Source organism: Malaclemys terrapin, chromosome 5, assembly GCF_027887155.1.
Source record: "Malaclemys terrapin pileata isolate rMalTer1 chromosome 5, rMalTer1.hap1, whole genome shotgun sequence".
NCBI classification, from domain to species: Eukaryota; Metazoa; Chordata; order Testudines; family Emydidae; genus Malaclemys; species Malaclemys terrapin.
In genome coordinates, this window is record NC_071509.1 from 25,342,399 (window position 1) to 25,367,236 (window position 24,838).

General features: G+C 42.4%; 1 protein-coding gene across 5 annotated transcripts in view; it reads left to right on the top strand.

Annotated features, from left to right (window-relative positions):
- PPP2R2C (protein phosphatase 2 regulatory subunit Bgamma) overlaps positions 1–24,838 on the top strand; it is a 267,643-nt gene that overhangs the window by 167,872 nt on the left and 74,933 nt on the right. For all 5 annotated transcript variants that reach the window (XM_054030914.1, XM_054030917.1, XM_054030916.1 and 2 more), the window contains 2 exons: positions 22,463–22,560; positions 24,203–24,368. In XM_054030914.1, coding sequence (XP_053886889.1) covers positions 22,463–22,560; positions 24,203–24,368 — 264 coding nt within the window. The remainder of the gene's footprint in view (positions 1–22,462; positions 22,561–24,202; positions 24,369–24,838) is intronic.

The window sequence follows — 24,838 nt, forward strand, 5'->3', positions numbered from 1 at the left end:
GGATATCAATGAGTAAAGATTGCTTGTGTGAGATTTCAATATAAGGTCCTCAACCAGATGTCAGTAAAATATCTCATTATTAAACAGACTTTGTCAAGCTGAACTCTAATCAATTAGAAAACGATTAATAATAGTTTGTTACTACACCTGCCCCTGAGTCGTCCTGCCAATACTTGTGGATTTACAACTGCATTTGTGTCTCTCACAATTTTTTTCCTGCTGCTGCTGTGTGAAAGAATCCAGATAAAGAACAGGGGAAAGTGACCATAGTAAAACAGTGGAATTGATTATGCAGAAACTGCTGTCAAATGCACAAAGTAAGCCACAGGAGAAAGTGGACTGGACACAAGTTGCTGTCAAAAATACAGAAAGAAAACTGAATTCACTGAGATCCATGTGTGAGCATCAGAGGACAGAATGTGCCCCATAATGTTTTTTTTTTTTTTTATGCAGGCTCAAGTTAACAACCTTAAATCCAAGATAACCATACAAGAGAAAGAGAGAAGTAATCTCTTAACATACAAAGATATCAGTATTTCCTGTTAAAATGAACTTAGAGTTAGATTTTTAAAGGTATTTAGGCACCTAAAGATGCAGATAGGGATTTTCAAAAGTACCTAAGTGCCTAACTCCCACTGAAGTACTTTTAAAAATCTGGTCCTTTTTCTCTGTACCCATACACAGTATTTAGACACTGTTCTAATTAAAGAATGATACCAGTGTTAATTTTATTGATAACACTTGTCTGAGATGTGCCGAACAATACAGAAACATTGTGTGTGTCAAATGGAAACACATTATTTGGAAAATCTAATAACATTCTTCATCTGTTTATATGAGTGCTACATGTGTCTTACGTACATGGCTGTATTTATCAAGCCGCTTGTCGTTGTGTTACTACATAATAGAATACATTTTTAATAAGACTGAATAAGAAGAACTATCCCCATGAATATGGCATTTAGTCTATTTACACTTACCCACGTAGGTTTAAAAAGTCAAAAACATGTATTTGTATAGCCTCTGTTGCTCAATTCTTCTTTGTTGTTATTTTCCACAGCTCATTTTATATGCATATCTTCCTTTTATATTATCATCATGATGGTATTAATTTGGATGTGTAAATTAGCTTTTCATGATGTTGGCATGTCAGCATCTGGATTCAAGATGTGCTGTTTCATAAGCATCACATCCTACTGTGCTTTATCAGAGCTACCCCTTTCCTAATCTAATTATTCACAAGGAACCTTGGGGATTGTGCTAATGGGTATCTGAAGCTATAAACAGTAATGAAAGCGGTTGTGTTACTACTATGCAATTAAGTCTGTATGGATTACATTCATATAGTTAAATTCAGAATCCTTGTCACTGGTTTTTGCCCTGTACGTACATAAAGTATTTCAAGAGCTTTTCACTAGAGCTGCAGTGAAATCACAAGTTGATTTTAACATTTCTCTTTTTAAAGGCTTGGGCTTTCAGCAAACAAACATGTAGCCTGACATGAGAAATCATTTTTATGACCTATTTCATATTACACTTAGTGGGGAGGGTTTTCTGTCCGAGGCATTCAGTCTCTAAAAGGTACTAGATTTCCCTAGAGGTTACTGCAGGGTTGCTCTCAGTTTTCCCTTTACGATGATGGCCATCAGACTGATAGGAGGCAACACCAGTGTTATGCTGATGATGATGGTAACGTGTGCCAGCAGACACTCTAATTTGTAAGTTCAGCATGACCTTTGGACTGGGATCAGTTCTCTGTCTACGTTCATTTGGCGCATGGTGTTTTGATGAATGAAGATGAAGTATTTGAATCAACTAGTCCATATAGTTTATGCTCATAATTCTGTGCTAACAACTGCTGATGGTTAATACCATTGAAATCAGTGGGATTCTTGTTCTATTTAGTTCAGTCAGAGTGATCTGTCACTAATATGAATGAGAACAAGAGTTTTACAGTGATGTAGGGCAGCATAATTGTCTTCTTTCTTTTCATTTAGCAGATCTATCTATAGCAGTAGTAGTCCCCAGATAACCTGTTCGAGGCATTCCAAGCTTTGTTATCCTGAGCAATGGGCAGGATGGTCACCTGCTGTTTCGACTTAAATCAGGAGGAGTTGTAGCTGAACATAGATTCTTGAACTACTGTCCCAAGGAAGTACGACACCAGACTTCCTGCATCAGGCAGCTGCAAAGGCTGCTCTTGATTTTTGGGTAAAATCCTCTCTCTCTCCGGGATTTGTTTTGTTTTGTTTTTTTGCCATGGAGCACATGGCATTAAACATATTGTGCTGTTCCCTGGTCCAGAATCTTAGTGATATCAGCCTCACAGCTGGGCTTTGACATCCCATTGCAAAACAGATGGCTATGGGTGTGAAACTATCCTCTGTATTTTATTTATTTTTATTTATAAATAAATGATCAGGAAACTCCCATGCTATGTGCTGGGCACCCTCCCATAACTTAGTCAACAATTTACAGCAGCAAGTAATAGATCTCCCCCCCACCCCCACCCTCCTGCGTGCGCGCGCGCACACACACAAAAAATAAAATTAAAAAATGCCCATCTATATGCACAGTAGAAAAACGCTAATTTCTAAACATCTCATAGTAACCCTGCCAGCACACCCCCCTGGCAGTTCTCGCTCCAACTGCCCTAAGAGGAAAGTTGGGTTTTGAAGTATGGCTAGAAGAATAACAAGGGTAGGCTTTGGTGGACCTAGGAGGTAGCACATCCTATAGGTGAGGGAAATTCACAGAGCAATCAGCAGCTTCTTCTTTTTGATAACAGGGGAATTCCAGCTGGAGAACCTCCTCTGATGGCAACTGAGTAAGTATGGCGCAGAGAGGGAGTTGGCCTCTCAGCCTGATTCCCAAACCATTTAGGGCTGGATTCCTCCCTCCCCAGGCAGTCACAGACAGTTCCTTGCAATTCCTGAGTGTCATGTGCTCTTGGCAGGAAACTCCATTTGCTAAGAAAGCTATTGTGATCTGCACCAGTTTCAGAGTGCTCTCAAGGTGTAGCCATATGCATGTAACAGATTAATCTATGCTTACGGTGACAAAGGTCAAGTAAAACAAAGTCAGCATCTAAAAGAAATGGTTGCACTCACCTCACCATATGTATGGAAAGAGATTCTTGGTCATGACTGCTACCTTCAAACAGCAAACTAATGCCAGTTGCACTCTCTCATGTAAGGGTGCTGATGTAATGCCTATCACATCTTATAGTTGCTTCACCATACTTACCAGCATTACCTCTGTCTGACCTGGACTGAACCTCACCCTCACCGCAGTCCTCAGAAGACACTGTCACCCATGTCCCATTATATATCCTGCATTGTGAAGATAGAACACTACAACTTTCTATTAAGATCAACTACTGAGGGGAAAAAAAAAAGACATTTATACTCCAGTCCTGTTTTCATAATAGTGAGGTTTATTGTATTGTACTAATATGTTTCAGAGTAGCAGCCGTGTTAGTCTGTATCTGCAAAAAGAACAGGAGTACTTGTGGCACCTTAGAGACTAACAAATTTATTAGAGCATAAGCTTTCGTGGACTACAGCCCACTTCTTTGGATGCATCCGAAGAAGTGGGCTGTAGTCCACGAAAGCTTATGCTCTAATAAATTTGTTAGTCTCTAAGGTGCCACAAGTACTCCTGTTCTCTTTGTACTAATATGGTATTGTAATGTATGTTTTCCTTTAATTCCAGGGAATAATGATCAATATATTTAATTCATCGATTGATGGAATTCTCATCGATAAAATTCTCAGTGGCAGATTTGTTAAATGTTGATGATTGATATGATGCCTTTAACTACTGAATGACTTGTACATCTGCCATCATTCTCGTATATATGTATTAATGTTAATGCATTAATTATTTTATTTCAATAAAATAATAAAATGTAATAATTAAGGCTCTGATTCTACAAACACTCAAGGACATATGTAACCCATGTGAATAATTTCATGGCTTCAACGGGGAAATGTTTTCAGGATTCTCCTCTGCCCTAAAATTTTTAAAAAATAAATACATCTTCAACTTGACTCTGATTCATGACTTGTTTGTCATGAATCTAATAATACTCCTTTGTACATGCATTTTATAAATAAATTGTCTTTAAAATGATATTTAAGCTTATTTTTGTGCAAATCAGATGTATTTTTTTGCCTATTTTTCATTGTTAAAACAGTTTGTCTCTTTTTTTAAGGCAATTTCCAATAAATCCCTTAGATGAACAATATGCTCATTTACAGAGATAATTGATTTTTGGCCCTGTTTTTAATATTTTGCACTGTAAACAGCATCCCAGTGGATAATAATCATTATACAGATGTTTGAGAGCTCCTTCCTGCAGAGTATGATAATTGAAGTCTATAAAGTGTCATGAAACTGCATATTGTTTCTAATTAGTACAAAGTAGTTCCTCTTATGTTCAGCATAATTTTACTGGCCCTCTTGTCTTCATTATTTTACCAGCTGGCTTCTAGATCATGTTGGTTATTCAAGAGACATACAGAAAAATGTGAGATTTTCAGTGTGGTTTGTAATGTCTTGTTTTCCTTTACTAAATATTGCCAGTTTAAAAAAAAGTGTGTTTTGGTGGTGAATGTGTAACTGTCAGGTTCCAACTCACCAGGCACTGTGGCATATTAAAGGGACCTTTGTGTAAACTCAGTGTTAGAATAATACATTTCTTTTTCATGTGATGGGCTTCTACTATAATGTTTCTCATTCATCTGCTCTCTGAAAAAAAAATGCCCTTTTTAGGAACTCCCTGGAGTAGGATTTTTATGACAGAGCAATCCCCAGTGGGAATGTGGTGCACCTGGAACCAGCAGGAGGATGAGTTTCAAACAATGAGCAGGTGAAAATGTGCTGTCCATTAGAATCAGCTCAGATCTCTGTGCAAATTAAATAGGAGGAGCCCAGTTGTATTGTCTGCTTCAGCTTCACCATGCGAACCATGTACAGTTAGGACCTCAGACTTTGGCCTATTTCTCAAAGCCAGACTCTGCCCCCAAAATCTTACCTCTTCCACACAGCATGGGCAGATCAGCCAAGTGCACAGCAGTGTGTTCCCACCTTCCAGAGCTCTTCAGGGATTGAAAGACTGGTGGAGGACTGCAAGGCCTGCATGGTCTTCAAGGCAAATACCAGAGGCAAGTGACCTGAAGAAGAGCTCTGTGTAAGCTCGAAAACTTGACTCTGTCGCCAACAGAAGTTGGTCCAATAAAAGATATTACCTCGCCCACCTTGTCTCTCTCTCAGATCCTGGCACCAACATATCTACAACAATATGGTACAGAGGAAAGTAAATTTGTTAGTCTCTAAGGTGCCACAAGTATTCCTGTTCTTTTTTCTAAAGGCAGATAGTCTCCCTGCAGGGAGCCTGAAGACCGATATGGGCTGACTTTGAGAAAGAGAGAACATGTGTTTCCCTGCCCTGCACCTGGCCTTTGTGAGAGTCCCAGTGCAGTGCATTCACAGTTTAGCCCAATGTGTTGATTTACTTATCCTTCTGTTTACACTTGACAAGGATTTCTCATTGATTCTCTAAGAGCAGGATTACTTCCCTGGGGCAGTTAAAATGAAAGAGCTTCTGCCTTCCTAGGACAATGGAAGCAGCTACGGTTTTCTCTGTTGGGGAGGTTACTACCTGAATGAAAAAGGAGGCTATATTCTAAACCAGTGATTCTCTTTTTAGGGATTCCAGAGTCAGCTTTTTAAAAAAACAGATAATGTGTTTCAGAAGTTATGATGGTGCTATATCATGCTATTGGTTTTAAGTGATTGTTATAAAGAGGAAGGGTGGTCTTGTGGCTAAAAGGATTTAGGAAAATTGGATTCAATTCCTGCCTCTGCTGCAGAATTCCTGCGTGATTTTGAGCAAATAATCTCTGTGTGCCTGAGTTCCCTGTCTGTATATCATTTCTTCCATCATTTTTCTGTCTTGTCTCTCTAAGTCACGGACTATCTATCACTGTGTTTGTACAGTAGAATCCAGGGGGTAGAATTCTAGATCAACTGTAATGCAAATAGTGAGTCCCTCCCCTCACTGGTTTCAGTGGGGAGTTGCATTTAAAAATCAGTGACCTATTACTCATGGGATGAGAAGAGGGCAAGATGATCCTTGAAGGTGCAGCCTCCGGTGAAGGAGAAATCCTCCTTCATCAGCTGCCAGTCCCTTTCCATTACATTCTGGGTTTGGGATACAATCCAAACGTCAGGCACATACCAAACTAGATATCAGAAATTTAGGTTTGCATTGTGATATAATGGAGTTAGTGCTCAAACTAGTTTCTAGCACTGTAGTATTTTGGACCACTCAAGCTACCATATTGCAACAATGCTACTCTGTACTGTGGGGAATGCAGTAGTCCTTATGGGCCAAGTTTTTTAAAACCCAGTATTGATTGCAGATCAAATCATTGAGGATGCATAAAAGAGCATTTGTACATCTAACTACCTGATTGCACGTACAGATCAGGGGTTAGATGTCTAAATGTTACTGGCGTGGCTTCCCACCGTTGCTGCTGCTATTGTTTGGCTGGAAACAGTCTTCTGCAAGGCTGAGTTAACAGGGCAGTAGCATACCTGTATGCTGCTAGATTCTAGTGCAGGGGTGGGCAAACTTTTTAGCCTGAGGGCCACATCTGGGTATGGAAATTGTATGGCAGGCCATGAATGCTCACGAAATTGGGTGTTGGGATGTGGGAGGGGGTGAGGACTCTGGCTGGGGGTGCAGGCTCTGGGATGGGGCCAGAAATGAAATGAGTTCAGGATGTGAGAGGGGGCTTCGGGCTGGGGCAGGGGGTTGAGGTGCGGGGGGGGGGAGGGCTCCGGATAGGGGTGCAGGCTCTGGGGTGGGGCTGGGGATGAAGCGTTAAGGGTGCAGGAGGTTGCTCCAGGCTGGGACAGAGGGGTTCGGAGGCCGGGAGGGGGATCAGGGCTGGGGCAGGGGGTTGGGACATGGCAGGGGGTCAGAGGTGCAGGTTCCAGGCAACGCTTACCTCAAGCAGCTCCCAGAAGCAGTGGCATGTCTCCCCTCCAACTCCTATGTGGAGGTGCAGCCAGGCTCTGCATGCTGCCCTGTCCGCAGGTACCGCCCCTGCAGCTCCCATTGGCCGTGGTTCTTGGCCAATGGGAGCTGCGGGGGCAGCACTTGGGGCTGCCCCTATGTGTAGGAGCCAAAGGGGGGACATTCCGCTGCTTCTGGGAGCCGCACAGAGCAGGGCAAATCCCCTATCCCGCTCCCCGGCTGGAGCACTGGAGCGGGGCAGACCCCAGAATGGTTTAACTGCTGGAAGGGAGACACACATTTTCAGCACCATTCCTGACAGTCTGACTGAGACCTGTTGGGACAATGTGTCAAGTGTGTTTTTTGTAACTTTTCATTACAAAACACAAACACAGGCTAGGATTGATGCATTGTATTTGAATTAGCATGTTCTTTGAATTGTTAGTTATCACTAATTAAAGGAACGTATTGTATTCAGATACAACGAGTCAGGTTCATCATTGCTTTGTACCTGGTACAGGGCTCAATCCACCGAGGTGCTGAGCATAAAATCATAGAATATCAGGGTTGGAAGGGACCTCAGGAGGTCATCTAGTCCAACCCCTGCTCAAAGCAGGACCAATTCCCAACTAAATCATCCCAGCCATGGCTTTGTCAAGCTGGGCCTTAAAAACCTCCAAGGAAGGAGATTCCACCACCTCCCTAGGTAACACATTCCAGAGCTTCACCACCCTCCTAGTGAAAAAGTTTTTCCTAATATCCAACCTAAACCTCCCCAACTGCAACTTGAGACCATTACTCCTTGTTCTGTCATCAGGTACCACTGAGAACAGTCTAGATCCATCCTCTTTGGAACCCCCTTTCAGGTAGTTGAAAGCAGCTATCAAATCCCCCCTCATTCTTCTCTTCTGCAGACTAAACAATCCCAGTTCCCTCAGCCTCTCCTCATAAGTCATGTGCTCCAGCCCCCTAATAATTTTTGTTGCCCTCTGCTGGACTCTTTCCAATTTTTCCACATCCTTCTTGTAATCTAGGGCCCAAAACTGGACACAGTACTCCAGATGAGGCCCCACCAATGCTGAATAAAGGGGAATGATCACGTTCCTCGATCTGCTGGCAATGCCCCTACTTATACAACCCAAAATGCCGTTAGCCTTCTTGGCAACAAGAGCACACTGTTGACTCGTATCCAGCTTCTCATCCACTGTGACCCCTAGGTTCTTTTCTGCAGAACTGCTGCCTAGCCATTCGGTCCCTAGTCTGTAGCAGTGCATAGGATTCTTCTGTCCTAAGTGCAGGACTCTTCACTTGTCCTTGTTGAACCTCATCAGGTTTTTTTTGGCCCAATCCTCCAATTTGTCTAGGTCCCTCTGTATCCTATCCCTACCCTCCAGCGCATCTACCACACTTCCCAGTTTAGTGTCATCTGCAAACTTGCTGAGAGTGCAGTCTACACCATCCTCCAGATCATTAATAAAGATATTAAACAAAACTGGCCCCAGGACCGACCCTTGGGGCACTCCGCTTGAAACCGGCTGCCAACTAGACATGGAGCCATTGATCACTACCCGTTGAGCCCGATGATCTAGCCAGCTTTCTATCCACCTTGCAGTCCATTCATCCAGCCCATACTTCTTTAACTTGACAGCAAGAATACTGTGGGAGACCGTATCAAAAGCTTTGCTAAAGTCAAGGAATAACACATCCACTGCTTTCCCCTCATCCACAGAGCCAGTTATCTCATCATAGAAGGCAATTAGGTTAGTCAGGCATGACCTCCCCTTGGTGAATCCATGCTGACTGTTCCTGATCACTTTCCTCTCCTCTAAATGTTTCATAATTGATTCCTTGAGGACCTGCTCCATGATTTTTCCAGGGACTGAGGTGAGGCTGACTGGCCTGTAGTTCCCCGGATCCTCCTCCTTCCCTTTTTTAAAGATGGGCACTACATTAGCCTTTTTCCAGTCATCCGGGACCTCCCCCGATTGCCATGAGTTTTCAAAGATGGCCAATGGCTCCGCAATCACATCCACCAACTCCTTTAACACCCTCGGATACAGCGCATCCGGCCCCATGGATTTGTGCTCGTCCAGTTTTTCTAAATAGTCCTGAACCACTTCTTTCTCCACGGAGGGCTGGTCACCTCCTCCCCATATTGTGCTGCCCAGTCCAGCAGTCTGGGAGCTGACCTTGTTTGTGAAGACAGAGGCAAAAAAAGCATTGAGTACATTAGCTTTTTCCACATCCTCTGTCACTAGGTTGCCTCCCTCATGCAGTAAGGGGCCAACACTTTCTTCTTGTTGCTAACATACCTAAAGAAACCTTTCTTGTTACTCTTAACATCTCTTGCTAGCTGCAACTCCAAGTGCGATTTGGCCTTCCTGATTTCACTCTTGTATGCCTGAGCAATATTTTTATACTCCTCCCTGGTCATTTGTCCAATCTTCCACTTCTTGTAAGCTTCTTTTTTGCGTTTAAGGTCACCAAGGATTTCACTGTTAAGCCAAGCTGGTTGCCTGCCATATTTACTATTCTTTCTACACGTCGGGATGGTTTGTTCCTGCAACTGCAATAAGGATTCTTTAAAATACAGCCAGCTCTCCTGGACCCCTTTGCCCTTCATGTTATTCTCCCACGGGATCCTGCCCATCTGTTCCCTGAGGGAGTCAAAGTCTGCTTTTCTGAAGTCCAGGGTCCGTATTCTGCTGCTCTCCTTTCTTCCTTGTGTCAGGATCCTGAACTCTACCATCTCAGGGTCACTGCCTCCCAGGTTCCCATCCACTTTTGCTTCCCCTACTAATTCTTCCCTGTTTGTGAGCAGCAGGTCAAGAAAAGCTCTGCCCCTAGTTGGTTCCTCCAGCACTTGCACCAGGAAATTGTCCCCTACACTTTTCAAAAACTTCCTGGATTGTCTGTGCACCGCTGTATTGCTCTCCCCACAGATATCAGGGTGATTAAAGTCTCCCATGAGAATCAGGGCCTGCGATCTAGCAACTTCTGTTAGTTGCCGGAAGAAAGTCTTGTCCACCTCATCCCCCTGGTCTGGTGGTCTATAGCAGACTCTGACCACGACATCACCCTGGTTGCTCACACTTCTCAACTTTATCCAGAGACTCTCAGGTTTTTCTGCAGTTTCATACCGGAGCTCTGAGCAGTCATACTCCTCTCTTACATACAACGCAACTCCCCCACCTTTTCTGCCCTGCCTGTCCTTCCTGAATAGTTTATATCCATCCAGGACAGTACTCCAGTCATGTGAGTTATCCCACCAAGTCTCTGTTATTCCAATTACATCATAGTTCCCTGACTGTGCCAGGACTTCCAGTTCTCCCTGCTTGTTTCCCAGGCTTCTTGCATTTGTGTATAGGCACTTAAGATAACTCATTGATCGTCCCGCTTTCTCAGTATGAGACAGGGTTCCTCCCCTCCATCTACCCTTGATGCAGCAAAGCACTTAAGCAGATGCTTAACCTTAAGCATGAGTGGTCCCTTCAAGGTCAGTTGGGTGACTTACATACTAAAAGTTAAGCAAAAGCTTAAGCAGTTCGTTGGATTAGCTCACAGTGCTTTGAGTACCTTGTAGGATTGAGCTCATACACTAGTGTAAAATGGATGTAAGTCGCTATCAAATTATTATTTTTGTGCTGGATGCACTCATTGGCACTTTGTTTACATTTGTGTAAATCGCTACATGGCAATGATGTATCAGGCCAATGCATCAATTCTATAAACAGCCTGTCTCTGTTTGGTAATGACACTTTGAAAAACACAAGCACTGTTCATTCTCATATCAGCCTATTTACTGAAACAGACTTCCTTGCCTCTTGGTATTCTACTGATATTCATGCCCTGTTATGAGGTCTTCAGGTCATATTACGTAAACTGGATCAACATGAAGGCAATTTGATTTAAGCAATGGGAGTTAATTAGTTATATTTATTTATTTACATATATATTTTTTGCTTTGTTTTTAATTTTCTCAAAACAGCTAACCACACCACCTGAATTATTCTGAAAGATCACAACTATTGATTTCAGAAGCTGTTAAGGAAGGCTGTAATGTCTTGCGATGTGTCGGATACTCATCAAAGCAGTATCAGGCACTCCCCAAAGTCCAACAGCCATATAATCTTGTGACAGACCCAGAGGCAAATTCAGAGCTGTCAGCTCAACTGCCTTCGGAGCTTGCCAAGCAAACAGATGCTAACACTAGATGAGTATCTAACACCGTTTGGCATCAAGCTCCTGTGACAGCCAACAAGCCCCATGTTATGACCTTAGCTGCTGACCCGCTGCTGGAAATCACAGAGGAGAAAATAGGGAAGGATGAATAGTTCTAATTGTTATTTAAAATAGAAAAATCGATTGTCTGCCAATTTATTTATCTGGAAGCCTGGGATATATGGGGGGCTTGGAGGGAGAAGGAATATACCCCATTTTATATGATAATTTACTTTACATTAAATTTTAAAAAAACCAATAATAAAATGGCATCTGAAGGTTATATGCAGATGGTTCTCTAAGATGAATATTTGATTAAAAAAAAACCCCATCAAATACTTATTGCTGTTTGCAATAGCCAGTATTCCACTTTCTATTTCACAAAGAACAAAAATGTGCTTTTTACTTGGACCAGAAAATTAGTAATGACATGTACATTTTGACTGCCTTTCCCCTACTATTTATCTTCCGTGGCACTTACCTGCATGTGCTTGGATGTGTAGAGATGAAAGGATGGCAGAAGAATACTTCAGATTCTGTTCATGTTCCTACTAATCATGCTGGGCCAGACCCAGTGCTCATTGGAGTAAGGGACCATTAGTTTCAATGGGTTTTGGATCAGGCCACTCAGTTAACTCCGCTTGCATTTTGTTTTTAGATAATAGGGATAAAATGCAGCTGGTTTTGGCCACTTCACTTCACTAACAGGAGCCGGTTCTTATCTCACTTATGCCAGTGTAAATCATGAGCAAATCCATTGTTTTAAAACTGTTGAGAGTTTGGAATCAGGCCCAGGAGTGTTTGGGAGCCTCCTCAAAATGTGAGCGACGTGATGGGGTGGAGTAAGGTTTGTTCATGAAATGAGGAAAAATTGCACACTCTCTGTGCTGGAAACTAAAAATTTGCTAAACCGTTGATGTTTGTGCATAAAGTAAGTGTTCTGAACAAAGGCTCCAGTATTCAGTCTCATGTACAATATAGGGTTACCATATTTAAGGTTTTAAAAAAGAGGACACTCCATGTGCCTCTGGCCCCGCCCCGGCACTGCTCCGGCCCTGCCCCAACTCCGCCCCCTCCCCTGAGCCCCCCGCATTCTCCCTCCTCCCTCCCAGTCACGCGAAACAGCTGCCCAAGCGCTACCGGCTTCACGGTTTGCTGGGCAGCCCCCAGACCTCCAGACCCTGCCCCCCCGGCCGGGCGCTTCCCCTCCCGGGCTCCGGCTGCGCTGGGGAAGCGCCCGGCTGGGGGTGCAGCGGGTCTGGAGGTCTGGGGGCTGCCTGGCAAACCGTGAAGCCGATAGTGCTAGGGCAGCTCGGCTCTTCAGCTACACAGAGCTGAGGTGTCTGGGGGGAGCAGCAGCAGCTGCCGCCACAGCGGTTAATCCGCCTGCAGGTCGCAGCCTGCCGGAGGCGCTCAGGTAAGCAGGGGACTGGGGCAGGGATGCCGGCATTTTCCTGGACATGTTTGGCTTTTTGGCAATTCCCCCCGGACGGGGATTTGAGGACGAAAAACCGGACATGTCCGGGAAAATCCGGACATATGGTAACCCTAGTACAATATAGCTAATCCCCTCCTGTTTACATGGCTGCATCAGGACTGAAGACCACGGAAATGCATTGTTTCTGCTGTGCTTGTAGCACAGACTACAGCAAACCCACACAATTGTACTCCCCATCTTCTGCACGCTGAGGAAGAAAATTCCAGCCAGAGTCCCCACTGCAGAGCAGAGTGGGAAATTTGGCAAACTAGGGCTGTGTCCAGTTGGTCAATGCACAGCAATGATCCACATGGCTCACATTCAATATAGCAGACTGTGTCTGATGCTTCCCCCGTCACCACTCCATATTGAGCAGGTGCTGCTCAGTTGCCCTGGCCCTTTCACGATCCTGTCTCACAGATCCACCCAAATAAGTACAACCCATTTGTGTGGGCTGTGTTTGCCCTTTTTCTGCCCAGGGCCTGTCATGTTATTAATGTGCCCTGTTCATTGGGGGTCCCAATTCAGCAAAACATTCGAACATGAGCTTGAACTGAAATCAATGAGGCTTAAATAGTTGCTTAATGTAAAGCGCGTGCTTAAATGCTTTGCTGAATAGAGCTGGTTTGCTGAGCCATTGTCTATACTGTTTGTCTTTCAGTGTTTGTATAATCAAGACTCAATGTGTAGCCTTGAACAAGTCACTTGACCTGTTCATTTTCCCCATGTGTAAATATGGAAATAGTAACTCAGGGTGTTGGGAGGGTTAATGCAGTATTGTCTGTATAAAAAAAACCCCAAAAAATCTTAAACATGAAAACTGGTTAGTGCTAAATATGATTATTTTGTGTTACTTGTAATACCAGTGTGCCTGTCTGAAATGTTTACATGATTACTTCCCCTGTGCCCCAGCTCTTAGTTGCTCAGTTTAAAAACATTTTTTTAAAGTTCAGAACTAGCTGACAGTCAAATCCTGTTAATGTTTTTTTAATACACAGGAAATATCCATCCTGAACATTTTTGTTTGATACAAGATTTTAAATTTTAGATGACTTTTCAGTGCTCCTTGTATATATTTTAAATGGAAGAGTTCCCTTTAAGGTCCTAATAATCTTTTTCTTTTTATGTTTGAATTGCAATAGCCCCTTTTCATAAAATTGATACTTGCTGGATGCAGACCGTCACTGTATTTATTTTGTGTAAGCGAAGAAGAAAACAATAAGACTAGTCTACACTGAAAGACGGATTTTAATAAATTAAGTCCTTTCAGGTTTTGGGCGTTTGTTTGCTCAGAAATGAGAGGGTATCTGCAAGGGCTTTCCATGATCCCATTCAGGCATTGTTGCCTAGCATTTTTTAACACTTGGCAGCACCACTTTTAATCTGTGTGCTACTGGCTGCCAGGCTGTGTGGCTCCTCAGTGTGAAATTAATAGGGAGGGATTGAAAGCTCACAGCACAGACAAGGTTTATCCAATGAGCATCAGTTTATACCCAGTGCAGGAAGCCGTAAATACATGATGTGATGCCCATGGCAAGTTTTGCCTTCTTGCACCTTATGGTTACTTGGTAATGGGAAAGGACTGACACGGTTTTGAAATTTCCATAGCATTTGAGCAGGGTGTTTTAAGCCTGTTGTTGAATCCTGATCTTTCACAATTAAAGGTGGTCTTTTTGCTGACAAATAAATAGAGAAATAAATGTCCAGCTGTATTTTTCATACATCAACAAGGAATAATTTGCATAGCGTATGTTATACAGTATTTATTATACAGACCTTTTTGTGTGTATTCAGTACCGATATTTCTGTTGATAGTTTCAGACTAAAATATTTATGAAACTTAGAAATTGTATTTCTGATCTTAAAGGTTAAATATCTAGACTAACCATCTAGTAATATTATTGAACAGTTTAAAACCACCTGAGCTGAAGGGCTTTCTAGCAAATCAGCTAATCTATTTCCTTCAATGATAATGAAGTAGTTCAGGGGTTCTCAAACTTCATTGCACCGTGACCCCTTTCTGACAACAAAAATTACTATACGACCCCAGGAGGGGGGACTGAAGCCGGAACCCGCCCTGGGCAGGGGCTGGGGGAGCAAAACCCAAGGGCTTCAACCCGAGGCGGGGGACCTGTAACCTGATCCCTGCCATCCAGGGCTGACACCCTTGGGGATTCGGCTTCAGCCAAGGGCGGTGGGACTCCAGCCCTGGGCCCCAGCAAGTATAACACCAGCCCTGGGGACCCCATCAAAATGGGATCACGACCCACTTTGGGGTCCTGACCCACAGTTTGAGAACTGCTGAAATAGTTAATGAAAAAGATAAAGGACAAGGGAACGTAGGACATTCTTTACCAATCCAGGTAGTATTTCATACACAAAGGTCGGCACTTCAGAGGGTCAAGTAATAGAGATACTGGGCTCAGTAGGACCAATAGTTAAGAGTTATCCATACAAGGATCTCAAGGTGCTTTAAAAATTAACAAATTAAGCCTTAAAAAAAACCTGCTGAGCTAAGGAAACTATTTTATAGGTGAGGAAACTGAGGCATTTATGGCAAACATTTTAAGAAGTGGCCACTAATTTGGGGCATCTGAACTTTTGGGTATTCAACTTGAAACAATAGTGGCCTGAACCTGCACTGTTAAAGTTAGTTGGAGCTTTTCCATTAACTTCAATGGCCACAGGATCAAGCCCCTACAGTTTCATTTTTACAGGTTTGGGGTCCCCACAACTCTCAGTATTACAGACATTGGTGGGTGCTCAGCACCTCTGAAATCAGGCCATTGGTGTTTTAAACTGGACATGAAAATCAATGCCACTTGAAAAAATGTAGACCGTAACAACTTGTTTTCACATTGGAAGCCTTTCCCAGTGCTCAGAATAGAATCCAAATCTCCTGACTTGTAGCCCTTTGCATTAGCTGAAATACCATTTTCCCCCATTGATTTTGCTCCAAGACTTGTTGTCCTAGTTGCATAATTCTATCTGTCAAATAGTCCCTACATTACTGGTTAGTTTGTAGATTTTTAATTTATTAAATGTTGTAAATGTTCTTTAAAAAATCACAACGCAAAGAGATAACTATAGTTAAGTTATGGGTTTTGCACAGTAAATCACGTAGGGACAATTTGTTTTAAAAAAACTAATAATTGCGGCCATTAATGACAGCCTTTAACCCCCTGTTTAGGATAGGATCCCTATTTGGGTGAGCACATGAGTATTTGTTTAAGTGTTGTCTGGTATAGACATGGGATTAAGCACACACTGAAGTGTTTTCCTGTACTGGCCTTGGACACCTAATTACATGTTTGTGCAGCCGGTAGCAGGGTTGAGTCGAATGGGCAGCACCCAGCATACACTAGTCCAAGCTGTGTCATGGCTTGAAACCTTATAGTGTTCCTCGCTCTGGGCAAGCTCGGCCGCTTTTCTCCCTGCTAGTCAAGTGGGAGCCGCCATTGCTCCTGCTGAGCGGCTGCAAAGTGCATAGCGCAACTAAAGCCCCAATCAGGATGTATGCCGTGTAGCTGCAGCCGTATTGATCCAATAAAAGATATTACCTCACCCACCTTATTTTCCCAGTTAGGATTGTCAGGGAAAGAAGAAGCCCTGCTCAGTGCTGGTGAATAGGCCTGGCAAAGGCTAGAGTTCACAGTATTCTCCATATCTTTCCACAGCAGCAGCCTGACTTTTCCAGGGTGCTGTTCAGCATTTAAGGCCAAGTATATCAGATTTCACATTACATTTAGAAAACAACCATTTAAACCCAGAAACCACTTGTCCTTGGATGAGGAAAAAATGCTGGATGGGACTGAATTAGGCTGTTTAGATTTTGCCATGAATACATTTGCTCATGCTAGCAATGGAGCCAGTCACAATGTTAGTTAGGAATACAACCGCATCAAAGGGAGTGGATGCATTGGTTCTTACTTAATGTGGATTCCATCCTCTTGTTGGTTGATGATCCTGTTTCACCAATCCCTGAAACACTTAGGATCATAGAATGCTACTGGTATTTGTATGACAGTAGCACCTAGAGTCCGCAACTGAGATTGGGCCCTGTTGTGTTATGCACTGTACGAACACAATGAAAGACAGTCTCTGCTCCAAAGAGCTTACACTCCTAAAGCACAAGACTGACAGATTTGGAGGGAAAACAGAGGCATGGAGAGGTGAAGTGACTTCCTCAGTGGTGAGGTGGGAACACAGTCCAGATCTCCTGGGTCCCATGTATTCCCTGTCCACTAGAGTACACAGCCACAACAGTTTCAAGGGGGAAAATTCTGCCATTGTTAAAGAATGACCCTTCAGTTATTTAAAAAAAATTAAGATTCACTTGAGCTTCAAACATTTGGTTTTTAAAATGATCTTTTCTAGAGTTTCTCAGAAACTTTTGAACTTTTAGTGAAAAACAGAAAACAATTAGCACATTTTTCTTTTTGCAAAAAATGTTTTCCATTTTCTGAGCACCTCTAAATTTCCCATAATGCATTTCATTGTGGTGACATTCAGTTTATACAAGAACTTGTGTGATATTCTGTCTGGTCTGCCTCTTGTCTACTTTTATGTCCCTCTGTTTTGTATCTCCATCTGCGTAGTGAGCTTCTTTGTTACATTTGTCAAATTATGCTTACTCAGGGACTTCTATATCAGTGTGAAAGAGGATTGCCTGCAGCCATGACCGGTTGTGGCATGATCTTATTAGATATCACAAGCCAAGTTTACACCAGGTCAGTACTTGGATCAAAGACATCCCAGGAGCTCCTTGCTGCTACAGAAAATGAAGTTGGTGATTCAGTAGATGACACTCTTGCCCTCTGAGTCAGCACTGAATCAATGCCTCAGAAAATCGTTAGGGACACTGTGATGCTGAAAGTACTGTCTTTTGGATCAGGAGTACTTGAACAAGTACTCCTGTTCCTTTTGCGGATACAGACTAACACGGCTGCTACTCTGAAACCTGCAGTAATGATGTTAATTCCAGTATTCTGGCCCACTCCAAATCTAGTAATTGACCATCCAGATTTCCCCTGCAATTTCAAATGGATATAATATTTATTTCCATTCTCTTCCCTAAACTGTTGCAGTATATTGGGGTTTGCTCTTAAAAAGGCTGCCACGATTCATCCAAGAGGTTGCATTTTCAGAGTGGGTGAAGTGATTCTGAAATGTCCCTTATTTGCCTTATGTTCTGAGGAACAATTAACATTTGAAAATGTTTGTGTTACCATAGAGATGGAAAATATCCTGAGGTTTTTAGTCAAAGTTATGGGGAGTTTGTCTGACAAAGGTAAGAGCTAAATAAAAATGAATAAGGCCCTTAGGATTTGACCCGTAGAATGTATGATATGGGGATAACAATATTCATCTAAGATATAATAATCAAAATATTATGGAGGTACATGATGTGTAGATTAATATTGTGCATAAACTAAGTATTTTGACCTATGTCTTTTCTGTATTACTTAAATCAAGAAACCGGAAAAGTTGTGAAGCCAAACCAGCCCTAGAGAGAGATACTGGACAGTAAATTATGAGTGTGGATAAAAGGCCAATGTGATTTTGATCTGCATGTGCAGAGACTCCGTCATAGAACGCTGAGGTTATAGTCATTCCCACGACTGATCTAGTGAGACTGCTCCTGGAACACTGCCATTATTTCTGCCTACATGAATATTGGAAAGGTACTAACGAAGCTGAGGGAGCACAGAGAAGAGCAATGCAATGAGAGATCTGTCTGGCACTGATTTAAGAAAAACATTGAAAGAACTGAATATGTATAGCTAAGCAGCAGCTGTGGGGTAACAGCAGAATGGACTACAAGTTTTGAAAGGATGTAAACACCAAAGTTGAAGAGGGATTAGTTAGAGGGGGGCAAAGGGGCATATATAACTAGCAGTATTGGGATGAATTTAAGAAATGGAGACTTTAGGCTGAATCAGGAAAAACTTCTGACGGGGATTAGGCTGCAGCATAGTCTCCCCAGGAGGAGTTCCCATTCACATGACCATTTAAAATTAGACTGAAGAAAGCACTAGATAATATGCAGTATTGGTTGAAACAATCCTGCTTTGGCAAGGCATGGCGTAGATGACCAAATATGGCTTTTCATCTCTAGTTTAGATTATTCTGTGCAGATTTAATTTAAAAACAACAGTATTTTGAACCAAAATACCATCAAGTGACGATATTCAGCTCTGCCGCTTCAAAATATTTCTTCATGTGCCAGTTCATATATATTTTACAAAGCTGAGCTGGGGTTTACAGTCTGGTCAGCAGCATTTGCCCATTGGCTATTGAGGCCACACAGTAGTGCCGCCAGCTTTTCTGCCGCCCTAGGCGGTGGAAGGTCCCGCCCCGAAATGCCACCCCCCCACAGAGGCGGCGGAAGGTCCCGCTGCCGAAATACCACCGCGATCGCCGCCCCCGAAATTGTAGTGCCCTAGGCGACCGCCTAGGTTGCCTAATGGGTTGCGCCAGCCCTGAGGCCACAGTCGCTGTTCACTATTTGGTGAATTCTCTCTGATCCTGGTGTGTTAGAGGAAAGCTAGGCACTGCCGGGTGTGATATGAAAGATAAGTATTTGAAGAAGGATGCAGGGGGGCTGTTTATCTGAACCATCTATTGTATAAAGCTCACTGTACATGTAGGGTCACCTCCTGGCTGGTATTTGACCAGCCTGGCCGGGGTTTTTTTTATGGATTTGTCAGTTTCCAAAAAATTAACTTAATCTGTCGGAGTTTTTTTTACGTGGATCTAAAAATTTGCATTAGTATCACAATACACTGGCATATCTAATGTTAAACGTTCGTGTCCAGCTAACAATGTTGCAGTGTTCCTACTTCCACAGTTTAAGTGATAATAGATCAAAACTGTTGAAAATACAGCAGCTGTCTGCCCATCAACACGCAAGCGCACCGCACGTGTGTGAGAGGGTTTGAGTCATGTGAGAGTGAGGAGATGTGTAATGTTATCAATCTTATCTGTATGTGTTATCTCTCTAGATACTATACGTGGATATTGGGGGGGGCACTGTGGAGTTGCTTTGTGGTTGGAGGTTGGGGATGTGGCGGGCTTGCCTCGTGGGTGGGGTGGATGCCGGGGTTTTTTTGCATTTCAAACATGGTACCCCAGGTACATGTGAGTGAATCAACTCTTCCAGCATGGAACATTTACATATTCTGAAGGAGTAATCTGGCACTTAGCCACACTGTGCACTGCAGTAATAGTTCTCCAGTGTAGGAGTCCACCTAGGATGTTACCGCAGTGTCTGGGGCTCCCAAAGCACTCATAGAAGATTAGGGTTGGAAGAGAGCTCAGGAGGTCATCTAGTCCAACCCCCTGCTCAAAGCAGAACCAACCCCAACTAAATCATCCCAGCCAGGGCTTTGTCAAGCCTGACCTTAAAAACCTCTAAGGATGGAAATTCTACTACCTCCCTAGGTAACCCATTCCAGTGCTTCACCACCCTCCTAGGTAAATAGTTTTTCCTAATATTCATCCTAGACCTCCCCCACTGCAACTTGAGACTATTGCTCCCTGTTCTGCCATCTGCTGCCACTGAGAACAGCCTAGTTCCATCCTCTTTGGAACCCTCCCTTCAGGTAGTTGAAGGCTGCTATCAAATCCCCCCTCACTCTTCTCTTCTGCAGACTAAATAAGCCCAGTTCTCTCAGCCTCTCCTCATAAGTCATGTGCTCCAGCCCCCTAATCATTTTCGTTGCCTTCCGCTGGACTGTCTCCAATTTGTCCACATCCTTTCTGTAGTGGGAGGTCCAAAACTGGATGCAGGACTCCAGATGTGGCCTCACCAGTGCCGAATAGAGGCTAATAATCACTTCCCTCGAACTGCTGGCAATGTTCCTACTAATGCAGCCCAATATGCCGTTAGCCTTCTTGGCAACAAGGGCACACTGTGGACTCATAAGGGCACACTATTGACTCATGTACAACTTGAGTTGTACATATTTTATTTCCTGGGTCTACAACCTATTGCAGCCTGGCGCGCTTTCAGCACTGTGCAGAGGATATAACGCGTCCAACAGAAGCAGTGGATTCTGCTAAGCCCTTTGATTTCCCAGACAGATTCTTAAATTGAAAATGTTCCAGCATTGGCAACATTTTGCCCATAGTTTTAGGAAGCACACTAGGTACACTTAGAGTTCTGCATTTCTTGGCCTAAGGATATTTTTCCTACACACATGCCCATATTAACGGAATACAATTAATTCCCTGCCCTTTCGACTCCTCCCAGGATGAGTGAGTAGCCACACGTTTTATACAGCTGAAGATAAGTGACACACTTGTGGTCCCATCCTGAAGTCTATGAAATACTAACACCTACATACACCCACTCAAGCTGAAAAATCATAATAGAGCCTATCATATATCTTGTTTTCAAAAATCCTATATTTAAGGGTTTATTTTTAAATAAACTTTCTGTTTCTCAGTAATAGGACAAGGTTTTCTTTTTACATTAGTAATTGTATACTTCCCCCTAGCTTTTTGATAGTTCATAGGGAAAGCTACTGGCAATAGAAATTTGGGGCAGGATTAGTAAAAGAATAATGGGAACAGATGTTTTTAATTCATAAAGTGCATCAAATAAATGGAACTTCTACTTCTCATTTAGATACTTTTGAATTTTAGTGACTATGTTTAGGGCCAGATTTTCAAAAGAGCTGGTTACATATCCTGGTTAGGCACCTAAAGGGTGTCCAGATTTTCAATAGGGCTCAGCTGCCACTAACTCCCACTGTTCTCAATGTGAGCTGATGGATGCTGAGATGATTTGAAAATCTGACTACTCCTTTAAGTGCCTAAATGGGAGCTGTTGAGTGCTAAGCACTTCTTAAAAATCTGTCCCTTATCACTGAAGGTTGATAATTATAGTAAACCGAAACATGTTTATGTGGGTAATATCCTATATGTTTAACTATAACTCAGTATATATGATGGATCCCTAATTTATCATCACACTGGACATTTTAATTTAAATTATGCTAATAGTGAGGATTAACTGCAGATTATGATTCTAACATTTATTTTCATGCGAGTGAAATAATTTATTCTTCCTGCCTTCTAGCTCTTTTTCTCCCCTTTCATTTCAACTCTACAGTGTTTTGTAAAATAGGCTGGCCTGCAGTTTTGATGACATTCACATCTCCTCAAAAAATTATTCTTGGGGTTCTATATTTAAAAACAAACTAAAACTGGTGTTTTAAAAATTTCTCATGATATGTGTTTATGGTGTTGAAATGATCTGCCAAAAACTCTGCCCTGGAACAGACCATGTTTTGTAGTGCACAGTGTGTAAAGGACATAAGGAGACTCAGTCTTGCATTTGTGCCTCTGTGGAGGGACTAGGCATTTGCACTCCTTGCACATCAGGACAGAGGAATTCCTATGCTTCCAGGAGTGCTAAACGCCTCATAGAGGGTGAGGAATATAATTTGTGACACAGCTGAGTCTGTAGCAAGAGACTCTCTGTGCTACCTCTGCTCTTCTTGGTGCATAACCCCTCTACTCTCAAAATGCAGGCAGTGCCTTAAATCATGATCTCGCCTCTAGAAGTCTACAGTTGTTTCAGTTGCCAGATTTTAATGGCAGGGCAAACTTTTAAATGGGTAGCTTGCTATTGCATTCCTCTGTATATCTTTTGAGTCCCTAATTTCCTGTTTTTGTATGGAGCCCTTGACATTTCTAATGGTTTGCCTTTTCTCACTTTTTCCTTCTAGCTGATATTATTTCTACAGTTGAGTTCAATCACACTGGAGAACTACTGGCTACTGGGGACAAGGGAGGTCGGGTTGTTATATTCCAAAGGGAACCTGAGGTATGTTTGTTACTGCTTCCTGCCGTAATTGCTCACAAAGCTTTTTTTACACTGTTGAGATCTAATAGATTTTTTGAATGCTATCAAGAGTAACAAAAACTGAATGTTACCTATTTTGAGAGGGGTGGGAGGTCAGTGTCACTCCATGGAGCATTCCGTTAATTGCTCTGTTGTGGAGATCACGGATCTTGGCTGAGAAAACAGGGTGAAGTCTTGGCCCTGTGAAGTCAAGGGCAAACCTCCATTGACTTCAGTGGGGCCAGAATGTCATCACCCAAGGTGTTTTGCCATAGGGATTGTGTGACAAAGGGGCCTCAGAAAAGAGTCTTGTTCGAAAGCGTGTTATCCTTTCAGCCTGTAATATTTAGGTTCAATTAGGTGAATAAAAGAAGATAAGAGTCTTAATTCAGAATTTCCCTGCTATTCCCAGTTGCTATCCAAGGCCAACAATTGGAAGCACAGAACTTCTAAGTTAAGGAAAAGCTGTTTTTGTTTTTTGTTTCTTGTTTAGTCTGAAATTCATAGTTAAGGTTCCACAAACAAGCTTAGCTCTGCATTTAGTAGCAACCACACCACAAAGCTATATGTTATAACATCCCTCATATCTTTTGCTCTTCCTTTTCAAATTCTGTTCACCTTCCCTTGTATCATAACTATGGAATAAATAGTGTCATACCCTGCCTGGTTTTGTTTTGGAGAATGCTGTACACTGTCATCTCAGCCAGTATTTGGCCAGTGGAGGGGGTTAGCCAGAAGACTTGGTTATATACGGATACTTCAGTCTCAGATGCACACTGTGGGGGAGAATCAGTCAGGTATAGCAGTCTGTGTACTCTGTAGAGACAGAATGGTTTGGACAGATTTGTATTTGTGATTTCCTTGGTGGCTTATTAGGTAGATAGTGAAAGCTGGCTGGTGAATCTTGGCCTGATTCTCACCTATTTACACCCACTTTAGAGTCCCTTTACACTGTCAGAGAGTGTTCATGAGAATCAGACCTTCTATGTTGCAGATAGACTGTGAAAGTGTAACTGTCGTGTAATGGGGACCTGCGAGGGGAGAGGACAGGTCTTTCTTTGGTTTGTACATGAACAATGAAAAGTAAGGAGTGTACAGCAGGTTGATAAAAGAAGGCTGGATTGGAGGAGGGTCTGTAGCTCCTCTCTGGAACAATGTAGTTCGTACATTAGTATGAGGAGTATGGATATTATCCTGGGGCATGTAGAAATGTAATGCAGATAAGTTATGGGGTGTGGCTAAACATTTCCAGGAATGCAGGGAATGGTCAGAGTTAAGGCTGCTTGTGAAAATTAAATTCTGAATTCCCAGATTGTCACATGCAATTTTTTAATAACCACAAGATTTTAATAAGATTTTTACTGAAGTAATTCCTCTTTTGCATTCCTAATGATCTTAAAAAGGCTTTTGTCTGGGTATTAAACATCATTTTAATGCCCATGAAAAACTATTTTATTTGTCATAGTAAAGCAATCTGTCAACAGCATGTTTTAAATTTAAAATAAAATATTTCCTAGGATTGTTATATTTATGATGGCTACTAGCTTACCTCATTCAGCCCAGAAGCTGGAGATAAAATACTGACATCATCAGACACATTTTTGTTTCTCCATGTTCTTCACAGAGTAAAAATGAGCCTTACAATCAGGGGGAGTACAATGTTTACAGCACGTTCCAGAGCCATGAGCCTGAATTTGATTATTTGAAGAGTTTGGAGATAGAGGAAAAAATAAACAAGATCAAGTGGCTACCACAGCAAAATGCAGCCCACTCCCTTCTGTCAACAAATGGTAAGATAGAAGAACCAGTACAAGAAGTATCAACATTCTGCTCTGGCCCATTCCAACCCTGCTAGTCTCACTTGCCCACTATTTCCCAATCTCATTTAAAATTAAATTTGCATTTCAATAGTTTCCAGTTTCAGAGTCTACTAAGAAAAATTGTTACATGGATTTTGATATTTACTATTTGTAAGTTTTATTCACATTCACAGACGAGGATTCCTATCTGAATGTTCATGAGGCATTTAGGGATGGAGAACGGTGAAATTTTTCGGTGACCAAACAGAAAAATCATTTGTTCAGCTCCACTTAGGGAGCCATCTACTTTTGCTAGTAATATGCAAGTTCTGTTTGGAAAAGCAACTATGTGAAAATGGGACCTTCTTACTCAATAATTATGCTTTGTATGTGTATGCAGAACTATATCTGCTGACTTAAGTAAAAAAAAAAAAAATAGGGCTTTTAATACTTTTTACTCC